This window comes from Alexandromys fortis, unplaced genomic scaffold, assembly GCF_014885135.2.
Source record: "Alexandromys fortis isolate MF-2015 unplaced genomic scaffold, M_Fortis_MF-2015_v1.1 scaffold_20, whole genome shotgun sequence".
Taxonomy (NCBI): Eukaryota; Metazoa; Chordata; class Mammalia; order Rodentia; family Cricetidae; genus Alexandromys; species Alexandromys fortis.
The window spans coordinates 6295689-6312725 of NW_026067903.1; the positions used below are offsets into that span (position 1 = coordinate 6295689).

Genomic DNA, 17037 nt, shown 5'->3' on the forward strand with positions numbered 1-17037 from the left:
TTGAACTCAGGACCTTCTGAAGAACAGGCAATTTGGAAACCAATAGATGGCCCTTTACACTGTCAGTATCCGAGCATATGAAGAATCCAGGCCGCTACTGTGGTGTTTTAGTTCAGGGCTCTTCTCTCTGCCATTCTTGCCCCATCTCTGGTTCATCATAACTTCAGTGGAGACACTTGACTTTTATTTAGGTTTCTTACTGGCCCTCCCTGGGTCATTTTCCTTAGTGGTTATTTAGGTCAGAGCATTTCTACTTTTTATCAAAACTATTTATTTGTTTGTTTATGAGATAGGGTTTTTCTGTGTAGCCCTGACTGTCCTCCCCTTGTAGACCAGGCTGGCCTCAAACTCAGAGATCAGCCAGCCCCTGCCTTCTGAGTGCTGGGACTAAAGGTGTGCATTACCACTGCCCAGCAAAACATTTATTATTATTTAAAATTCATAATTACCATAATCCCAGCATTCAGGAAACAGAGGCAGGGTAAATGAGATTTCAAGGCCAGCCTGGGCTACAGAGATCCGCAAAAAACAAAAACTTGGGCTGGTGAGATGGCTTGTGGGTAAAGCCACACAAGCCTGGTGTCCTGAGCTCAGTCCCTGAAACCCACGTAAAGCAAAGAGAGAACCAATTCCACAAAGTTGCCCTTTGACCTCCACAATACAAATGTAAATTTTGTAATAAAAGAATCTAACAAAGCAAAAATCTCCCAGCCCTGGAATATGACCTCCCTGGGTAGCTCCTGCATTTCTTAGCTCAAACATCCCTCCCTCAGAGGATCTTTCCTGATTATGCTGATTAGACTGGGCCAGTATCCAGCCAAGGTTTTCATCTGCTCATTTGGTAAGCATTTCCTACACAGGGTGCATGCAGGACAGGCATCTTCCTAAAGGCTGGGACTCTGGCAGGGACAAAAGCCTCCCACCTTGTGGTGCTCAGAATCTAATGCTGGGAAAACAGAAGACACACAAGTCTATAGTTTAAGGTTTAGTGGAAAGTCCCGAAGATTTGGCTGGATCTGTTATTGGCAAAGGTGGTCAGCGAATTAAACAAATCCGTCATGAGTCAGGAGCATCGATCAAAATTGATGAGCCCTCGGAAGGATCCGAAGATCGGATCGTTACCATCACAGGAACACAGGACCAGATACAGAACCACAGTATTTGCTGCAGAACAGTGTGAAGCAGTATTCTGGAAAGTTTTTCTAAAACTAGTGAAGAACTGAAGGAGTCCTGCATTTTTTTTTATCTGTTTCTGTTTAAAAAGCCAACATTCCTCTGCTTCATAGGTGTTCTGCATTTGAGGTGTAGTGTTGACAAGATGTATAATGTTTTAGTTACTTACAGGGTTGAGGGGAGGGCATGCAAAAACAAACATTAAAAATTTGAAACCGCAGCAGAGTGAATTTAATTTTTCTTTATTGTTGGTGATTTTAAAAAAACTTCCTCCCATGTAATTATTGTGAACACCTTGCTTTGTGGTCACTGTAACTCTGGGGTTGGGGGGCGGGGAGGAAATGTCCCCGGCATTTGTTCAGAGCAGTGTGCAGAATGTAATGCTCTTTTGTAAGAAACGTTTTATGACTTTTAAAATAAATTTAGTGAATCTTAAAAAAAGAGTTAGTGTTATAAAGAGAAAATAAGGAAACACTGAGGAGATGCTCTCTGAAGTGAAGGTAATCAAGGAAGCCTTCTCTAAGGAGGTGACATTTGAACAGAGGTTTATATGAAACACGGGGCAAATCTTACATACTCACTAAGTGGAAGTGACAGCAAGTGAAAGGCCTTGGATGATGATCCCTTCAGGGGCTCTTCCTCACAAGTCAGCTGATGGGCTGGTATCAGCTGGTGTGTAGCAGGAGCTCAGCACCAAACCCATCTTTGGGATGGACAGATGGGATATCATCTCTTCCCATCCCTGTATCCCTATATCTATGCTACCCTTTCATTTGGGATATTCTCTTGGTTGCCTCCCCAAGTGCTTTCCTCCCTATGCCCTCCTCCACTGACAGGGTTTTCCTATACAGCCTAGGACAGCCTCACATTCATGATCTTACTGACTCAGCCTCCTGTGTGCTTCAATTACATATGATAGTATGTGTAGCTCAACCAGAGTAATGGAAGAAAGGAAAGCAAATGGAGACCAACCAGTTTGTATATAGCAAGATCTTGTCTCTAATCAGAGCTAGGCATGGCGTCACATGCATTTAATCCGAGCACTCAGGAAGCAGAGGTAGGTGGAACTCTGAGGACTTCGACGCCAGCCTGGTATTACGGAGCAAGTTCTAGGACAGTTAGAGGTACATAATTTGTTCTGGGAAATTCTGTCTCAAAACAAAATCAAAAACCGTAGGTATGGCGATGCACACCTGCACTCCTAGCATTCAGGAGGTGGAGGCAAGGGGATCCCCACCAATTTGATACTCCATAGTGAGACCCCCCCCCCCTCTCAAGCACAAGCAGAACAACCTCCAGTTTAATGTTGAGCTTTGCTTGCTTGATTCTTGGGCCTTGGAGCACAGAACTGCACAAGCTAGTTTTCAGTATATGTGCAAGCCACAAAAGGGTTCCACAGCAAGGAAACCCTCAGTCAGCTGGACGCTGTCCTCAGGAGACGGACACTTTCCGCCAGGCCATCAATATACACAAAGTAGCCAAACAGCCCTCATCCCCCAGAGGGCGGAAGGGCAATTTGCTCTTCCCAGCTGCTCCATTCCAGCACTGCCATCTGATTCATTTGCCCTGCTTCTGCCAGCAGAACTGCCCTCTACAACTCCTGTAGCAACTGCCGTGATTATAATAGTTTGTAAATTAGAGTTCTGCTTGCATTTCACTTCCAAACAGTTCGAAATATTCAGTTGCCCTTGTCCTGTCACAAGTGACAGCCAGTCACTTCTGTCTCTACAACATACAGTAAATGCGTTCAGAAGCAAAACACCCGAGTTATATGCTCACCAAAACTTATATGCATTTCATTTTTTATTACCAATCAAAAATAAAGTCCATATATTGTTTAGCAAATATTATCATTGTTTTGTGACAAAAGACACAAGAGTCATAACAACAAAACTCCCCGAGAGTCAAACTCATAACAATGTCAAAATAAATCACAAAAATATACAAATTAAAATCTTAATGCAAAATAAATAGGAGTCATTTGCTACGGCAACTGTGACTTGCCTCCCCATTTGGATGTCACCTGCGAAGTCTTCCTTACCTGGGAAGACATACAGACCAGGCCAGTTCCAGGGTATGGCTCAGCCCAGGAACCAGAGGTTGGAAGAGGAAGTGAAAAATTGCACTGGGAGGAGGAAGCCATCAGACCAGTAATATTTGGAAATAATTATGACCCTCTGCAAGAAGTGATTCTAAATGAGGGAGGGGAGGGCTGGGAGGAGAGGCCTGTCTGTTGGTGGTAACTGTGTGTGCAGAGAGGTAGCTGTGGAAGTGTGTGTACCTGCTACTTTTGCCTCACACCCACCACGCGCTTTTGCTCTACCTGACACTTAGGTCTCTCAGGAACACAGCTGGGACACGGGAGCATGCTGCACCTACAGAAAACTAAGGGTTTCTTAAGGACGCAGAGGTCTGGTGTCTTTTCCCTTAGAGTTGAAAACCACCTTCTTCTCCAGGCTTCTAGGAGTAAATTCTGTGAGTTGGGGAGACCTCAGACTGGCCAGGGGTACAAGACACCCTGGTCCTAGGAGTGAGGATTCTCTGGGTACACAGCAGCGTTTGGGGTGACAGAACTCCACTAGCTGAGACAAAGAGTGACTAAATGTCACCAAAGGCCACGTTCTGACTTGCCTGGATCTTACACCCCAGCTCCTATTCCTCCTAACAAAAGGGAAGATGTGGCCCATGGTCCTCAAGTCTCCTTACAATAGAGTTGTGGAACTGTGCCCCATGGCCTGACTCCACTCAGGGTTCCCAGGGTGGCACTGCGGTAGGATTTCCATGGCGTGCAATGCTCAGCAGTACCCACAGCGTCAGCCTAAGCTCAGCTTTGCCCTCTCATCAGGGTAATCCTCAGGCAAAGGGAACCATTAGGTGAAACCCTAACGGCAGAGGGTCCTTAAGTGGGCAAGTGAGGTCAGATGACCCTCAGCTAGCTACAGGCAACGTTGTGATGCCCCACCTGGGGTGACTTCCAGCATGTCCTGTCCCCAGTCCCTAGAGGGATGAGTATAGAGAGAGGAACAGGGAGCTGGGGAAGAAGTCTTCCTGGGGGAGCTGCTGAACCCTGACTCTTCTTGCAGCTGTGGGTGGGTATAGCAGTGACTGCTAACTCAGATACCTATGGTCAGATTCAGCCCTGGAACCAAAAGGAGTAGCTGATAAGTCACTTCTAATGTAGGTGCCATCCCCTCTGAGAGGAGACCTTTGATAAAACGGAGGGCATGGCCAAGAAGCAGATAAGCAACCATAGAGCCAAAGACCATGCCTCACTCTTGGAGCCAGACCCTTACAAGAGAAAATTGTCCAAAAGGGAAGAGGAGAGCCAGGGAGGGGGTGGTTCTCAGCAGAGTCCCCACTCACCAGGAAAGCCTGTGGACAGAGTTTTAGGAGCTCACTGGATCCGGTAGTTGACAAGAGTTGATGTCTTCCTCTCTGCTGCCGGGGTCATCGTGTCCCTGGTCAGTTACCCAGCACCTTTCAGCCTCAGTGACCTCAGTGCATGTGTCCTGGCAGTTGATGTCAGTATAATTTGGATCCCTGCTTCCTAGGTAGAACTGTCTTCCTCCCAGGAGTCCCCTCCTGTGGGCTCCAGACCCCCACTGCTGCAAAAGAGTGGTTCCTAGAGCGACAGACACAGGCTACAAGGTCTTGGCCAGTAACAGGTTATGGCTGTTATTTCCTGGGGTGAAGAACCCTTTTCCCCTTTTAAAGTTTATATGGTTTCTTGAAAAAAAAATTTTTCTTTTTTTTCTTTTTTTTTTTTTATACATAAAGTTCCTTAACCCTGTCTTCCCTTCCCAAAATGACATTTAAAAAGAGGAGCAATGAGCTTAGCTTAAAAATTTTCTCAGACAAAAACAGCCTTTGCTCACTAGCTGGGCTGGACAGGCATCATGTCAGAGCTGTTAAGAGGTCCCCATCTGCAGCCAGATCCCCTGGGAGGGATGGCTAGTTGCTTAGTCAGGCAGGATATCTACCTGCACCCCTTCTAGCCTAACAGGCTCCCTGACGTCATGTGGGCCCACTGGGGAGACCCCCGCAGGGTGGGCAGGAGTCTCCGGGCCCTCCTGTCAGATGGCGCCCTCCTCGGAGGCTCTGTGCAGCAAGGAGTTGCGTTCATTGAGAAGTGTTGTGGTCTCATCCACCACAGGAAGCTCAGACTTCTCAGTAAAGTTCTCTGAGCAGGTGGCACAGCCATCCAAGGTGGGCTGAGGACTGTTGTCCATGCGGGAGGCCAGAAGCCCATTCTGGTACTGCTGCCTTGTGATCTGTGGAGGGAGGAGGAGGAGGAGGAGGAGGAGGAGGAGGGAGAGAGAGAGAGAGAGAGAGAGAGAGAGAGAGAGAGAGAGAGAGAGAGAGAGAGAGAGAAGGATGAGTGTGAGGAGCAGGGCTGAGGTGTGGAGCTCCAGCTAGACTGGGTCAGGAGACATGTGGCCAGGTGGGTCCTTCTCAAAGAGCTGGAAGAAGTGTCCCAGGGGTCAGCAGGAGGGATCAGTAGGGAAACACACTTGCAACACAGGCTTGGAGACCTGAGTTCAATCCCCAGAACCCATGTAAAAGTGAAGAGAGAGAACTAACCTTGTTCTTTGTCCTTTGATCTACACACACACTCACACACACAAACGCACTCACGCATACGAGCATGTCTCACCATCATCATCATCAACTGTCCTAGGCTTGGCATGATGGTACAGTATCTGTAATCCCCTCACTCAGGAGGCTGCAGCAGGAGGCTTTCAGAGCTTGAGGCCAGCCTGGACTACACAGTCAGACCATGTCTTTAGGAAACAAAAATACAAGAAGGACTAGGACTGGAGCCCAGTGGTACACTGTTGGCCTGGCCTGGATGAGGGCCTGGCCAGATCTCCAGCACGACAAGAGAAATACAGTAAGTGACATCTAATTTTTTTTAAAGACCCCTCCCCACCCCACCCCCCAAAAAAGTGTTCAGGTCTGGATTGCCCATGCTGGCTCCAGAACAGAGCTATCTAAATGCATAGGGCAGGACTGCAGAAATGGAAAACTGTGGGTAGCACTTACCTTAATGTACTGCAGGTCTGTGAGCGCCCGGACACTGAAGTCAGACACATACTGGCCCAGAATGCAGCTCCCAAACTGGTTGCTGCCTGCCAGAGATGAGGCGGATGTCATGTCTATGTTGCGGTCCGGGTAACTGAGGGAGGCTGAGCGACTGAGTGGAGTTGGGTGGGCTGGGGACCGGTCTGTGGGGACAGCACATAATCAACACAGGTCTGCCCTAGGGCTCACTGCAGCTCGTGGCCTGACCTCAGTCATGGATGTTTGGGCCATGTCTCCACCAGGAACAGGTCACAGTTCTTCAGGGCAAACAGAAGTACACACACAGAAAAATCTAACTGCACAGGGTCAGTGAGCTATTAGTGTGCTTAAAAGTGTCACATGGTAAGTATTAAGAATGTCACCCAAGCAAACCAACCAGAAAATAAAAACTAAGACATTTATGGCTACAAACCCCGTCATTAGTGAATATAACACAACGATTTCCCTCATCTGACAGACAAACCACTATCCTGTTCTAACACCAACTTTGAGCTTTCAAGTGACCTACACTTAAAAACAATTGGGAGAGGGTCTGGAGACACGGCTCAGTGGAGTGCTAGCTGCATAACCATGGGGATTTTTGGTGGTGGGATCCCAGCACTCATATGTCAGCCTGGTTTCCAGTCAATAACAGTAACTCAATAGACAAGGGATCTGATATGTTCTGGCTTCCACATAGGTGTGTACACACCCACACATGCATAGATATTCATGCAGACAGGAGTAAATAAAATGCAAAGTATTTTTAAAACTGTTTTGAGCAAGGTCTCATCACACAGCATAAGTTGGCCTCCAATTCAGTTCTCCTACCTGCCTCCCAAGTGTTGGGGTTATAAGGCACACAGGACCATAACTGCTTTAAACTGTGTATTCTAAGACAAAAATACATGTAGTAAAAGGAAGAATGCACAGGCTGAGCCAAGTGGCACACGCCTGCAATCCCAGAACTCAGGAGGCCACGGTGAGAAAGATCATGAATTTTACTCACCTCGGCTACTAGTAAAACCTTATCTCCAGAAAAAGGAAAGACACGTATTATAGTTTGCTTTCTCATGAATCCTACCCTGGCAACGTGAAACCTGTCATACCCTACAATGCTCAGAAGAGGGTCAGAGGTGTGCTCTGTGTGTAACTGCAACCCTGGCAGAGGAATGGGGTAACAGGCCCTTGTCCCAGAAAGCCAGAGGCTCCAAAAGCAGCACAGACCTCCCTCCCCAGGCAAGGGTAGTAACTCAAGTCCAGAGGGGGAGAGAAGAAACTAATCAACCATCCCTGGCTCTTAGTTATGAGAACACAGAGAAGTGAACTCTTCCTGAAGAGCAAGGGAGATCTTTGAGCAGATGAAGTAGGCTGAGCAGATTTGCTTTGTAGAGCTATTAAGTTACTAGCCACTAGACTAGCTACAACACAGTAGAGACAGAAGGCTGGGCCCAGTGACTCAGTGGACCGACACAGCCTTTAGCCGAGTGCCTACACGCAGGTGGCTGTGATTGCCACTTAGAAAAATCTAGGAACATACAGTCTGATGACAATGACCGGGTAGTGGCTCCAATACTAAAACCAGAAAAGAGCGGCCACTGGAAGACAATGTACAAGGTGCTAATGTAAATGAAAACTCCACTTCTGTTCTAGAAGAAAGAAAGGGAGCGAGGGGGAAAGGAAGAGAAAGACAAAATATTGGCGTTATTACTTAACATTTTTACATTAATGCCAGCAAGATGGATGAGCAGGTGGAGTACTTACTTGTCTAGCATGTGTTAAGCTTTGGGTTCCATCCCATAAACACACACACACACACAGACATGGGGGGGGGACGACATTAAACTAATTATAAATCTGGTATGGTGGCCCTTTAATCCCAGCACTTGGGAGGCAGAGACAGGTGTATCTTTGTGAGTTCAAGGCCAGCCTGGTCTACAGAGTGAGTTCCAGGACAGCCAGAGCTACACAGAGAAACCCTGTCTCTAAAACAACAACAACAACAAAAACTAATTATAAAAACAAAAAACCAGAACTAACTGACTGGGTTGTCAAGTTTTAGAGCTGTCAGGATCTGGGTTGGTCCTGACCTGAGCAGGCTCACCAGCTAGGCCAGAATCAGGGCTGACTGGGTCCTTCCCACACCCTTTGCAGCTGTAGTACAGGTGCATCTTCAAACTAAACATCTCTAACTGCTCCCATGATTCCTAGGAGAGGCCAAGTCCAGAAGTGGCACCTGGCATTTGTTTTTTTTCCTAAGTACTTGCTGGTGGGAATGTCACACGTTAGTTGTTACAGAGAAAACAGAAATAATGAAAGTTGGGCTCAGCATATTCTACATCAGTTATCTCACTTACTGCTCCCGTCCCAAGCTTTTGAAGTGGGTACAGTATTAGTTCCATTTTTCAAGTGAGAAAAAACAAGACGGGGTGGAGTTTGGCTAAGAACAACAAGCAGAGATGCCTCATGCTGCCGTCCTGCAGTCTTACTCATTAGGCTGTGAAGAAGGATGAGAAGGTCTAAGAAAGCTGGAATAATATGCCATCCACAGAGGCTTGTGAGCGAGTGGGAGCAGGGTGCTAGCCAGCTGCGCTCTCTTTCCTCCAGGCCACAGCAGACACAGGCTGAGCCTGCGCATTTGGCTTGGTAAGGACAATCCTCCACTCCCAAACCCATTATCTGAGCATTGTATGCGTCTGTCTGTTGATGATGCTTTCTCAAGGAACGAAAGACCCTTGGAAAGGCCCTTCCAAGACTGTGGCAAACCCATCCAGAAACTGAGTCCTAGGTCACGCAGAGAAAACACCCATTAAGAATCAGGCTGGACCCTAAGTGTGCCTAGGAGGGAGTTCCCAGGTTCCTACGGGAGCTATTAGTGCAGCTGCAGTACAAAGCTCTAGCAACAGGTGGCACTGTGCACTTCTCCAGCATGCCAGGTTACCTGAGAGCCAGGAGAGCAGGGAGTTCAGCTTGCTGGGTGAACACCCAGCCTGCACAGGAGGCGCTGGAGCAACAAGAGGAGGAAGTCAGTGACCAGGGGAGGGTCACAAGACATAGGAACAGGATGGAGAGGCAGGGTGAAGTGGGAGTGGGGCACAGTCTAAGTGTGTCTCTTAGATGGGAAGGGTGCTCAGGATAGATCAAAGAGCCCTATCAGAGTAAGTGTACCCAGAGACATCTCCCCTGCCTTTCAGCCACGCCAAATGGAATGTGATGACCTAAGGTCAAGTGATTGAGCCCAAACCCGGAGAGTTCTCTACCTCAGCACTGAAAGGAGTCCCTTCTGAACAAGAATTCCCCAAACATTAGGTGGGTACAACAGGAGGATGAGGAGTTCCAGGCCAGTTACAAAGCAAGACCATTCCAAAATATCAAAAATTCCCTAAGAAAAAGACAAGGATGCTCTCGGTAGGAGCAGGTCAGGCTTCCTTAGGCCTGGTGGGTTCAGGCGAGGTGCAACTGCTCTGTAGCCCAACTTGTCTGCCCTGGATCCTGCCCTGGGAGCCCGTAACACCCTGGCTCATCCTAATACTGTGGCTGTGCTATGTTGATATTCATGGGTGCCTCAGCGCTATGCAGCGGGAGCGTAGTGACAGGACAATGACAAACGTGGCACAGGGATTCTTTAAGAGTTACAGCAATGCCCTATTGGCATCGCCTGCTCTAGGCACCAAAGATAGCTTTTATTCTTTCCCTGCAGTAAGCTGGCACACCCCTCCCTGCCAAGGTCAGAGTGTCCACACAGGGGGAAGTCCAGGAGGGTGAGACTTGCCAAGGGACGCCTGAGCCACCCAGGACCCATCTCCCAATGATCGCCCCTACTATCAGAACCAAACCTGAACAAAATGCAGTAGCTGAGGCCCTGGGAAGCCAAAGTCATCTACACCTTATCCAGGCAAACAGGCTCAGAGCTACCTCCCAACACCAGTACTGTATGTATCCCAAATCCCCAGTCCCTAACCTTCATGTGCCTCCTATTCTGCCCTAATGATTTAGTCAGTGATGGTATAGGAGTCTCCTACTGGTCCATCTTAATCTCATCAGGCTGTCTGCAGTCAAGAGCAGTTAATCATTTCAATTTCCAGAGCCCATGAACTGCCCGACGCCCTGACCATCCCTGTCTGCAGTCCTCGCAGCAGCCAGTCCCTCCCCTCACTACCTCAGCCTTCCAATGGGAAAGGTCATCCTGTTCCCCTAGGCCTAGCAGCTCTGGCCCTTACCTGCCTCCTTCTGCTATGAGCCATCAAGGCTGCCCTTAATTCACAAGTGTCAGTTGATCACAGGAACCTGGTCCACAACTCACCCGAGGCTGCCGAGGATAGGGCCATGGTCCCATAGTACGAGAAGGCACCCGTCTCAAACTTCATGTTCTCCTTTCCTGCTTCTACTTCCACCTTCCCCTGGAAGAACATGCGGTTAAGATTACAACACAGCTTAGACAGGTGGTTTGAAGCCTGTGTGGCAATAAGAGAGGAGTTAAACTGGGCGGCTCTACAAAACAGAGAGGTGCGAACCCTGGCCCCAGAGCCCTGCAGTGTTCAAGGCCTTGACCTGTGGGCACAAGAGTGGCACCTGGAGCACAGGTTCAAGCGTAGGTTGCACACTCTCCGAGGACCCATCGGAAGGGGGAGATGCAGGCGCTGGAGGGGCGAGTGGCCTGTGCTCTGAGGCCCAGCATCAGAGGCTCACCTGCAGGATGAGGATGAAATAGTCAGCTGGCTTATTCCGGGTGTACAGGTAATGACGAACGTAGTACTTGTTGTGTTCATCGAACTTGAGCTCCTGAATGACATCTGGGTATTTGAGCAGTCGGAGCAGGATCTTCTCTGATATCAGAGAGGGGCTAAACTGGGGCACCTCTGCGGGAGAGAGAGAGGGGAGACTTCACATGGGGCTGGGACCAGGTAGCCCTGCAGCCGGGTCACTGCTGTATCAACATCTAAGTGGCCATGGCCACTCTGTACTAAGTCCTCCCTGCTTGGGACACTGCTTCAAGCTGCATCTCCCTGGGAAGGGCCAGGCTTGGCTTCTGCTGCTTGAATGGAATCTGTCTGCCCACAGGACTCTAGTACTAACAGTCATGACCTTGGGCAGATGACTGGACTTACCCGGCTCAGTTTTCTCATCAGTAAGATGAGGACAAAACTCCCCTGGGTGGTCAAGTGAGATGACCCAACAGTCGGACGCATTCTTCCCTTGAGAATGTTCATTAAGTGTTCCTACAATTACTACTCTCTGCACCAGCGACTACCAGCAAGAAAACACAAAGGGAAAGGCATTCTTGTACCTTTAGCAAGTGAGCCAGAAGGAAGCTGGAGTAAGAGTGACAGCAGGTAGCCAGTGTTTTCCTGAACTGTCACCCAGGCCCCGAAGGGTGGTCTGAATTAGAGGTGATAAGAGAGAAATGCCACTGATTTACAAGTCAGCTCTGCAGGCTGACCTGGGGGAACAAGGTCTTCCCCTGCATAGGCAGAAACTAGTGGGTAAGCTGGTGTTGGGAACAGGCTCCTCAGGGCAGGTGAGCAGGCCAGGAGTGGGCAGAACACACAGCAGGGCCACAGCCTAAAGGGCCAGGGACTCCCAAGTACTCCCTTGGAAGTCTCAGTGCTTGCTTTGTCAGCTAGATTGTTCCTGGAAGTCTGTGATAGCCAGTCATGGTGAACAAAGAATGAAGAGGGAGAATACCTGAACCCTTCCAGAGTGAATGTGTCCCAGCTCGCACTGCCCTCTCTCTCTCTCCAGGAGGAGTGGCCAGAGGCTCAGGGTTACCCCCTTTGTGACTGTACCTCCACCCAAGAGGAAGGCACTTCCCATACTCTTACCTGTGGCTAGGAAGCGATGAGCAGCTAGAAGAAGCTGAGGTGAGATTTTCACTTTGAGTTCATTGTCAGCATCCTTGAAGGCAGAGAAGTCTCGTTTGTTCTTCACAGATACCCGTTTCCGGGTTCGATTATCAGCTGTAAAAAGAGAAGTCTGGAATTGAGACCCCTGACCTCGGAGGGCTAGAACCTGACTCTCTAGTTCCCAGGCCCCTCTCCACAGGGAGGACAGAGGAGGACTCCAGGCACTGCGCTCAGCATCGTGTTCCCTCCTCACCACAGCCAGTGAAGGACACCTGGCTGGCCAGAGGTCTGGCTCAGTGGGCCGGGGCCCCTACTCCCCTGAACTGAAGTCTTGCTACCTAAAGACACTAATTTCAGAGCTGCCATGGGATTCTGGGCCCGTGGAGAGGGCTGAACTCACTGTACATGTCCGACTCGTCCAGGATCTCAGATTTGATGATCTCCTCAATGACGTCCTCCAGCGTGACCAAGCCCAGCACCTCGTAGAAGGGGTCGCCCTCCCCTTCATTGTTCACCTTCTGTACGATGGCCAGGTGGGACTTCCCTGTAGGAGAGGACACTAAGTCAGGTATGAAGCTCCCTCAGCACAAGGTCAACACGTTTAGGGCTGAGTCGCTGGGGCAGAGTTCCTGCCGTTTTCTTTCCTTCCCAGGTTTCTGACGATTCTTCTACAAGCAGACACTGCCCTTACGAACAGGAAGACCCACAGTATTTTTAAATGTATTACACTTGGGGTCCTTTATTTAAAGAGGATGGAAACCAGGTGTGGTAACTCACATCCGTCATCCCAATACTCAGGAGGCAGAGGCAGGAGGATTGCTACAAGTTGAGGCCATCCTGGGTTACATAGTCAATCCGAGGCCAGCCTGAACTATATGTAACCCCCTGTCACATACCAAAGAAGAAGATGGGAAAAAACCTAAGGAGGATAAAAATGACAGGCTCTGCCAGGCACTGCCTGTCAGGGATTCTGAGGCCCAAGGAAAGAGAGGCTATAGTACAAGACCACAGGAAGCCCTTGGTCAGGGGTGTGTCTATGCCAGCTGGACAGGGGGGTCTCACACCACCCAGGGCCTCATGGACTGCCACACCCAGTTCTCTAACACAGTTCTGCCTAGCAAACTCCCCTACAGGGAACCAAGGACTGCTGTACTTCCCAAAGCCAAGGCTCTGGGTCTCAAAAGCTCTAACAAACTCACTGTATCAGGCCAGGCAGCGTCCACAATTGGGAAGGCCTTCCTGGGGTGGTCAAGTCACAGCCTGGGTTCAGGTCCTGAGATGGGGAAGGGGCTTTGGTGCAAAGAAATGAATTGTCCCACCACCAAATGAATTTCACACAAGTGGTCAGCCATGAATAGCTCCAGCCGTCTTTATTTATACATCAAAAACAAGGGTGTTTATCCATATTAACAAACAAGTTCTTCCCATCCTCCAATGTTAACTCTGGCAAAAATATGTCAAATATGTTTTCTCCCAACGTTTACATCAAAACATCTTTAAACCAAGAAAACACCATTTTGTTAGCTTGGCCAAATATCAAGCCAGGCACATCCTGTCCTTACAAAACTAAAAGGTGGTTGACATAGGCAAACATTTTCAAGAACAACAATCTCGTTCAAAATACATTTACAGAAATAGGGGTGATCTGCCTCCGATCCTGTCAGCACTAAGTCAGAACAGCTCCTGAGGTCTGGAGTGACAGCTGCCATCCCCAGACAAGAAACTTGAGAAGCATCAGTTTCCAAAGAATTTTAGGGGAAAATATATCAAGAAAAAAAAAAAAAAACAGGGTTTCCAGGAGTGATTACATCTGTCCCATGCAAGATTGACAAAATGACACAAATAGTGCCAAGAGAATCATCAATTCTACAAGAGAGAAGGGAGTGTGCAGGCCACACGCCCCCAGCAGTATTCTGTGCTGTCCCGAAGTCCACTGGGCCTTGCTGAGTGAGACTGTCCCCATGGGCTTTTGACTCATCTGGAGATGCCCTGGACAAGCACTCATATACTGGGCCAAAACTAGGCCGCATGGCTCCCAACTCCTTCCCCTCAGTCTGAGACAGAGTCGAGAGGCAGGTGCACCAGGACCTTCTGCAGAAGCATTGTGGGTAAAGATGCTTCTCAGGCTTTTTATGAGGTGCCCACCTGGTTCTCAGACCCCAGGGAACAAAAAGAGTTAGCCAAGAGGGGCTTGACCCACTCTAAGAATAAAAAGGTGTGCTTATTAGGGCACATATACACACATGCCCACCACCCAGCCACATGCAGGCTTAGAGCCAACTAAGATGAAAGGGCACATATACACACATGCCCACCACCCAGCACACATGAAGACTCAGAGCCATCTAAGGTAAAAGCTCTGGAGATTCTGCAGGTTAAGTCTGGGTCTCCCACATGGCTTGCCCCATCCCCCAAACTAATGTTCAGGCCTCACATTCAGGCTAGAACTCATTCGAAACCCTCTTGGGAGGGGGTGTTTGCCAGGGTTTTCAGGCCACAAACAATGCCTCAGTCCCAAGAGGGACTGACTCCTCAGTCCTAAGGGTCCCCTGGCATCCCCCTAGGGAGACTGGGGAGAACTGAGGTCTCAGGAAGAAAGTGAACTGCCACAGCTCAACCACAGGATGAGGGCACTCTGCTTCTAAGGTTTTTACATGTATGCCAGTTACTCTGCCACCCACAGGTTGTAGGCAGAACCATGTCTGCACCCAATAATAAATTCCCAGAGCCTGTCTAGAGAGAACCAATAAAGGCAAGATATCTGCCAGAGCCAAGACCTTGGTACCCAACTCTAGGACCTCTTTCTCATTCAGGAGTGTCGATAACAAGCAACATGTCCAGGGCCTTGAGCTACGCTACTAAAGAGGGGTAGGAATTAAAAGGAAGCATGTAGCTTTTAGCAGCTTTCAGACTGGCACCACTTAAACCCTACTGATGATGGCCAGTGTGTCTGTGTGTGCGGGGCATAAGAAGAGGCCCTCACATTCAGTGTAGCTGGTGGACAGATAATAGGGCATAACAGTTAAGCAGACTAAGACAAGGCAAGTTGTCTCAAAATGAGGGGTCTGTAACTTGAACTTAACAACACCTCTAAGAATGTATCCTGTAGAGATAACTGTCACAGAAGCACAAACACACAAAAGATAGGATGTCCGTCACAACCTTCTCCTTCACAACCCCAAGCAGAACCCTCCTAAATCAGCAGACACAGTGACCCCAGCTGCTCTTAGAATGTGACAGGGCTGGACAGACAAAACCCCACACATGCTCTTAACTAGAAGAACAACGTCATCGGTTGCCCAGGAATGAAGAGGCCTAAGAGCTTGAACTGGCCCAGAAACATCTAGAAGTGGTGACAGGATCCTATTTTAACAGTGTATGGAGTTTGGGTGTGTGTGTGGGGGGTCCTCTTGACCCTCTCTCTGGCCATTGCTAGGCTGTTCTACTAGATAAATGTGTTCTAACTGAAGGGCTGAGCGGTAGCTCAGGGGTAGAATGTGTGTCAGGTGTGCTCAAGCCCTGGCTTCATCCTCAGCACTGCAAAATAAAACCTAGAAGAAAAACTACGAGGACAAAGGGAAACTGATGGGAGTCTCTAGGATGGGGAAAGAGTCTGTGTGTCTGGTCCAGGCTGTATCATCAGCATCAACTTCCATGTTATGTGCATGTGGGGAGGGATGTGCATGTGTGTGTGTGCATGTGTGTACAGGCGTGAGAAGGCACCAGATTCCCTGAAGTTGAAGTCGTTGGTGTTGTAAGCTGTGTTGTTGGGAACCAAACTAACAATAGTAAGTGCCCTTAACCAGACAGCCATGCCTCTAGCCTGTAACTTTTGACAAGGTTTAGGGAATAAGCATCCTGATTGGACAGGAATTCAATTACCACACCCTTCAGTGAATTCCTCAAAAGAGCCACAGGCTCTGAGCAAATCTTAACACACAGTCATGGTTTTGCTGGGGCTACAGGAAAGGCTGGCGGCTTCTCTAAAGGACGGAAATGCCCACTGTAGATAGAACAAGCTGACCCCTCAACAGCCGCCTGAGCTGTTTTGACTCGGCCTCTACTCCGAGGCTCCTTTGTGGGATCCATTGTCACACTTAGGCACCTTCTGGTGGCAGCCACACAAGTGACAGGCACATTGTAGGTATGTAGCCCTGGGGAACCAAACTGAATAGTCAGTCCTGCTCTATGCCAAGAATTCTGGACATTTCCCTAAAGATGGCTTGCCCACTGGGCCCTACAAAAATGTTCTGACTAAGAAGCCATTCAGTACCCTCTGCTGGGCCAGCTCAGGACCCCTGGGCTATGCGCCTCTTTCTAGTAAGCTTTGTCAAAGGAACACCTGTTCATCCTGGCAGAACCTTCCTCTCTGGTGAAAGACCCTTCTTTCAGAGTCATCAGTGACCTTCAGTGGTGAGGTTTCATTCTTAGAGGCCTCCCTTCCTCCCTCCTGAAAACCCTTCTTCCATTGTTCTGCTGTGGCTGATCCCAGGGCTTCTTCCTCTCTCTGTCTCTAGGGTTTTATGTTTGTTTGTTTGGTTTGGTTTGGTTTGGTTTTGGTTTTTGAGACAGTGTTTCTCTGTGTAGCTTTGGAGCCTCTCCTGGAACTAGCTTTGTAGACCAGGCTGGCCTTGACTCACAGAGACCCACCCGCCTCTGTCTCCAAGTGCTGGGACTAAAGGTGTGCACCACCACCAGCCAGCTTTAGTTTGCTTTTTAATTAAAACGACAACAATAAAAACCAAACTTATGTGTGTAGGTGTTAACCTGGATGTATGTATGTACACTACAAGCATGCTTAAAGTCCCTGGGGGCCAGCAGGGGGCATCAGATCCCCAGAACTGAACTGGAGTTACAGCAATGGTGAGACGCCAGGTTTCTGTTTTGCTTTTGAAATACGGTATACCATATAACTCAAGCTAACTTTGAACTCATAGTTCTCCTGACTCAGTTTTTTAAG

General features: G+C 48.8%; 1 protein-coding gene across 2 annotated transcripts in view; it reads right to left on the bottom strand.

Moving 5' to 3' along the window:
- Window positions 1–4896: 4896 nt before the first annotated feature.
- Window positions 4897–17037, bottom strand: part of Cnnm4 (cyclin and CBS domain divalent metal cation transport mediator 4) — a 39450-nt gene continuing 27309 nt past the window's right edge. The window contains exons 2-7 of one of the 2 annotated variants that reach the window (XM_050134724.1): window positions 12478–12621; window positions 12057–12191; window positions 10924–11093; window positions 10538–10634; window positions 6217–6302; window positions 4897–5444 (exon numbers count right to left, since the gene is read on the bottom strand). In XM_050134724.1, coding sequence (XP_049990681.1) covers window positions 5247–5444; window positions 6217–6302; window positions 10538–10634; window positions 10924–11093; window positions 12057–12191; window positions 12478–12621 — 830 coding nt within the window. In that variant the 3' untranslated portion in view covers window positions 4897–5246. Of the gene's footprint in view, window positions 5445–6216; window positions 6399–10537; window positions 10635–10923; window positions 11094–12056; window positions 12192–12477; window positions 12622–17037 lie in introns of both variants that reach the window. The other variant, XM_050134721.1, reaches the window with a different exon arrangement.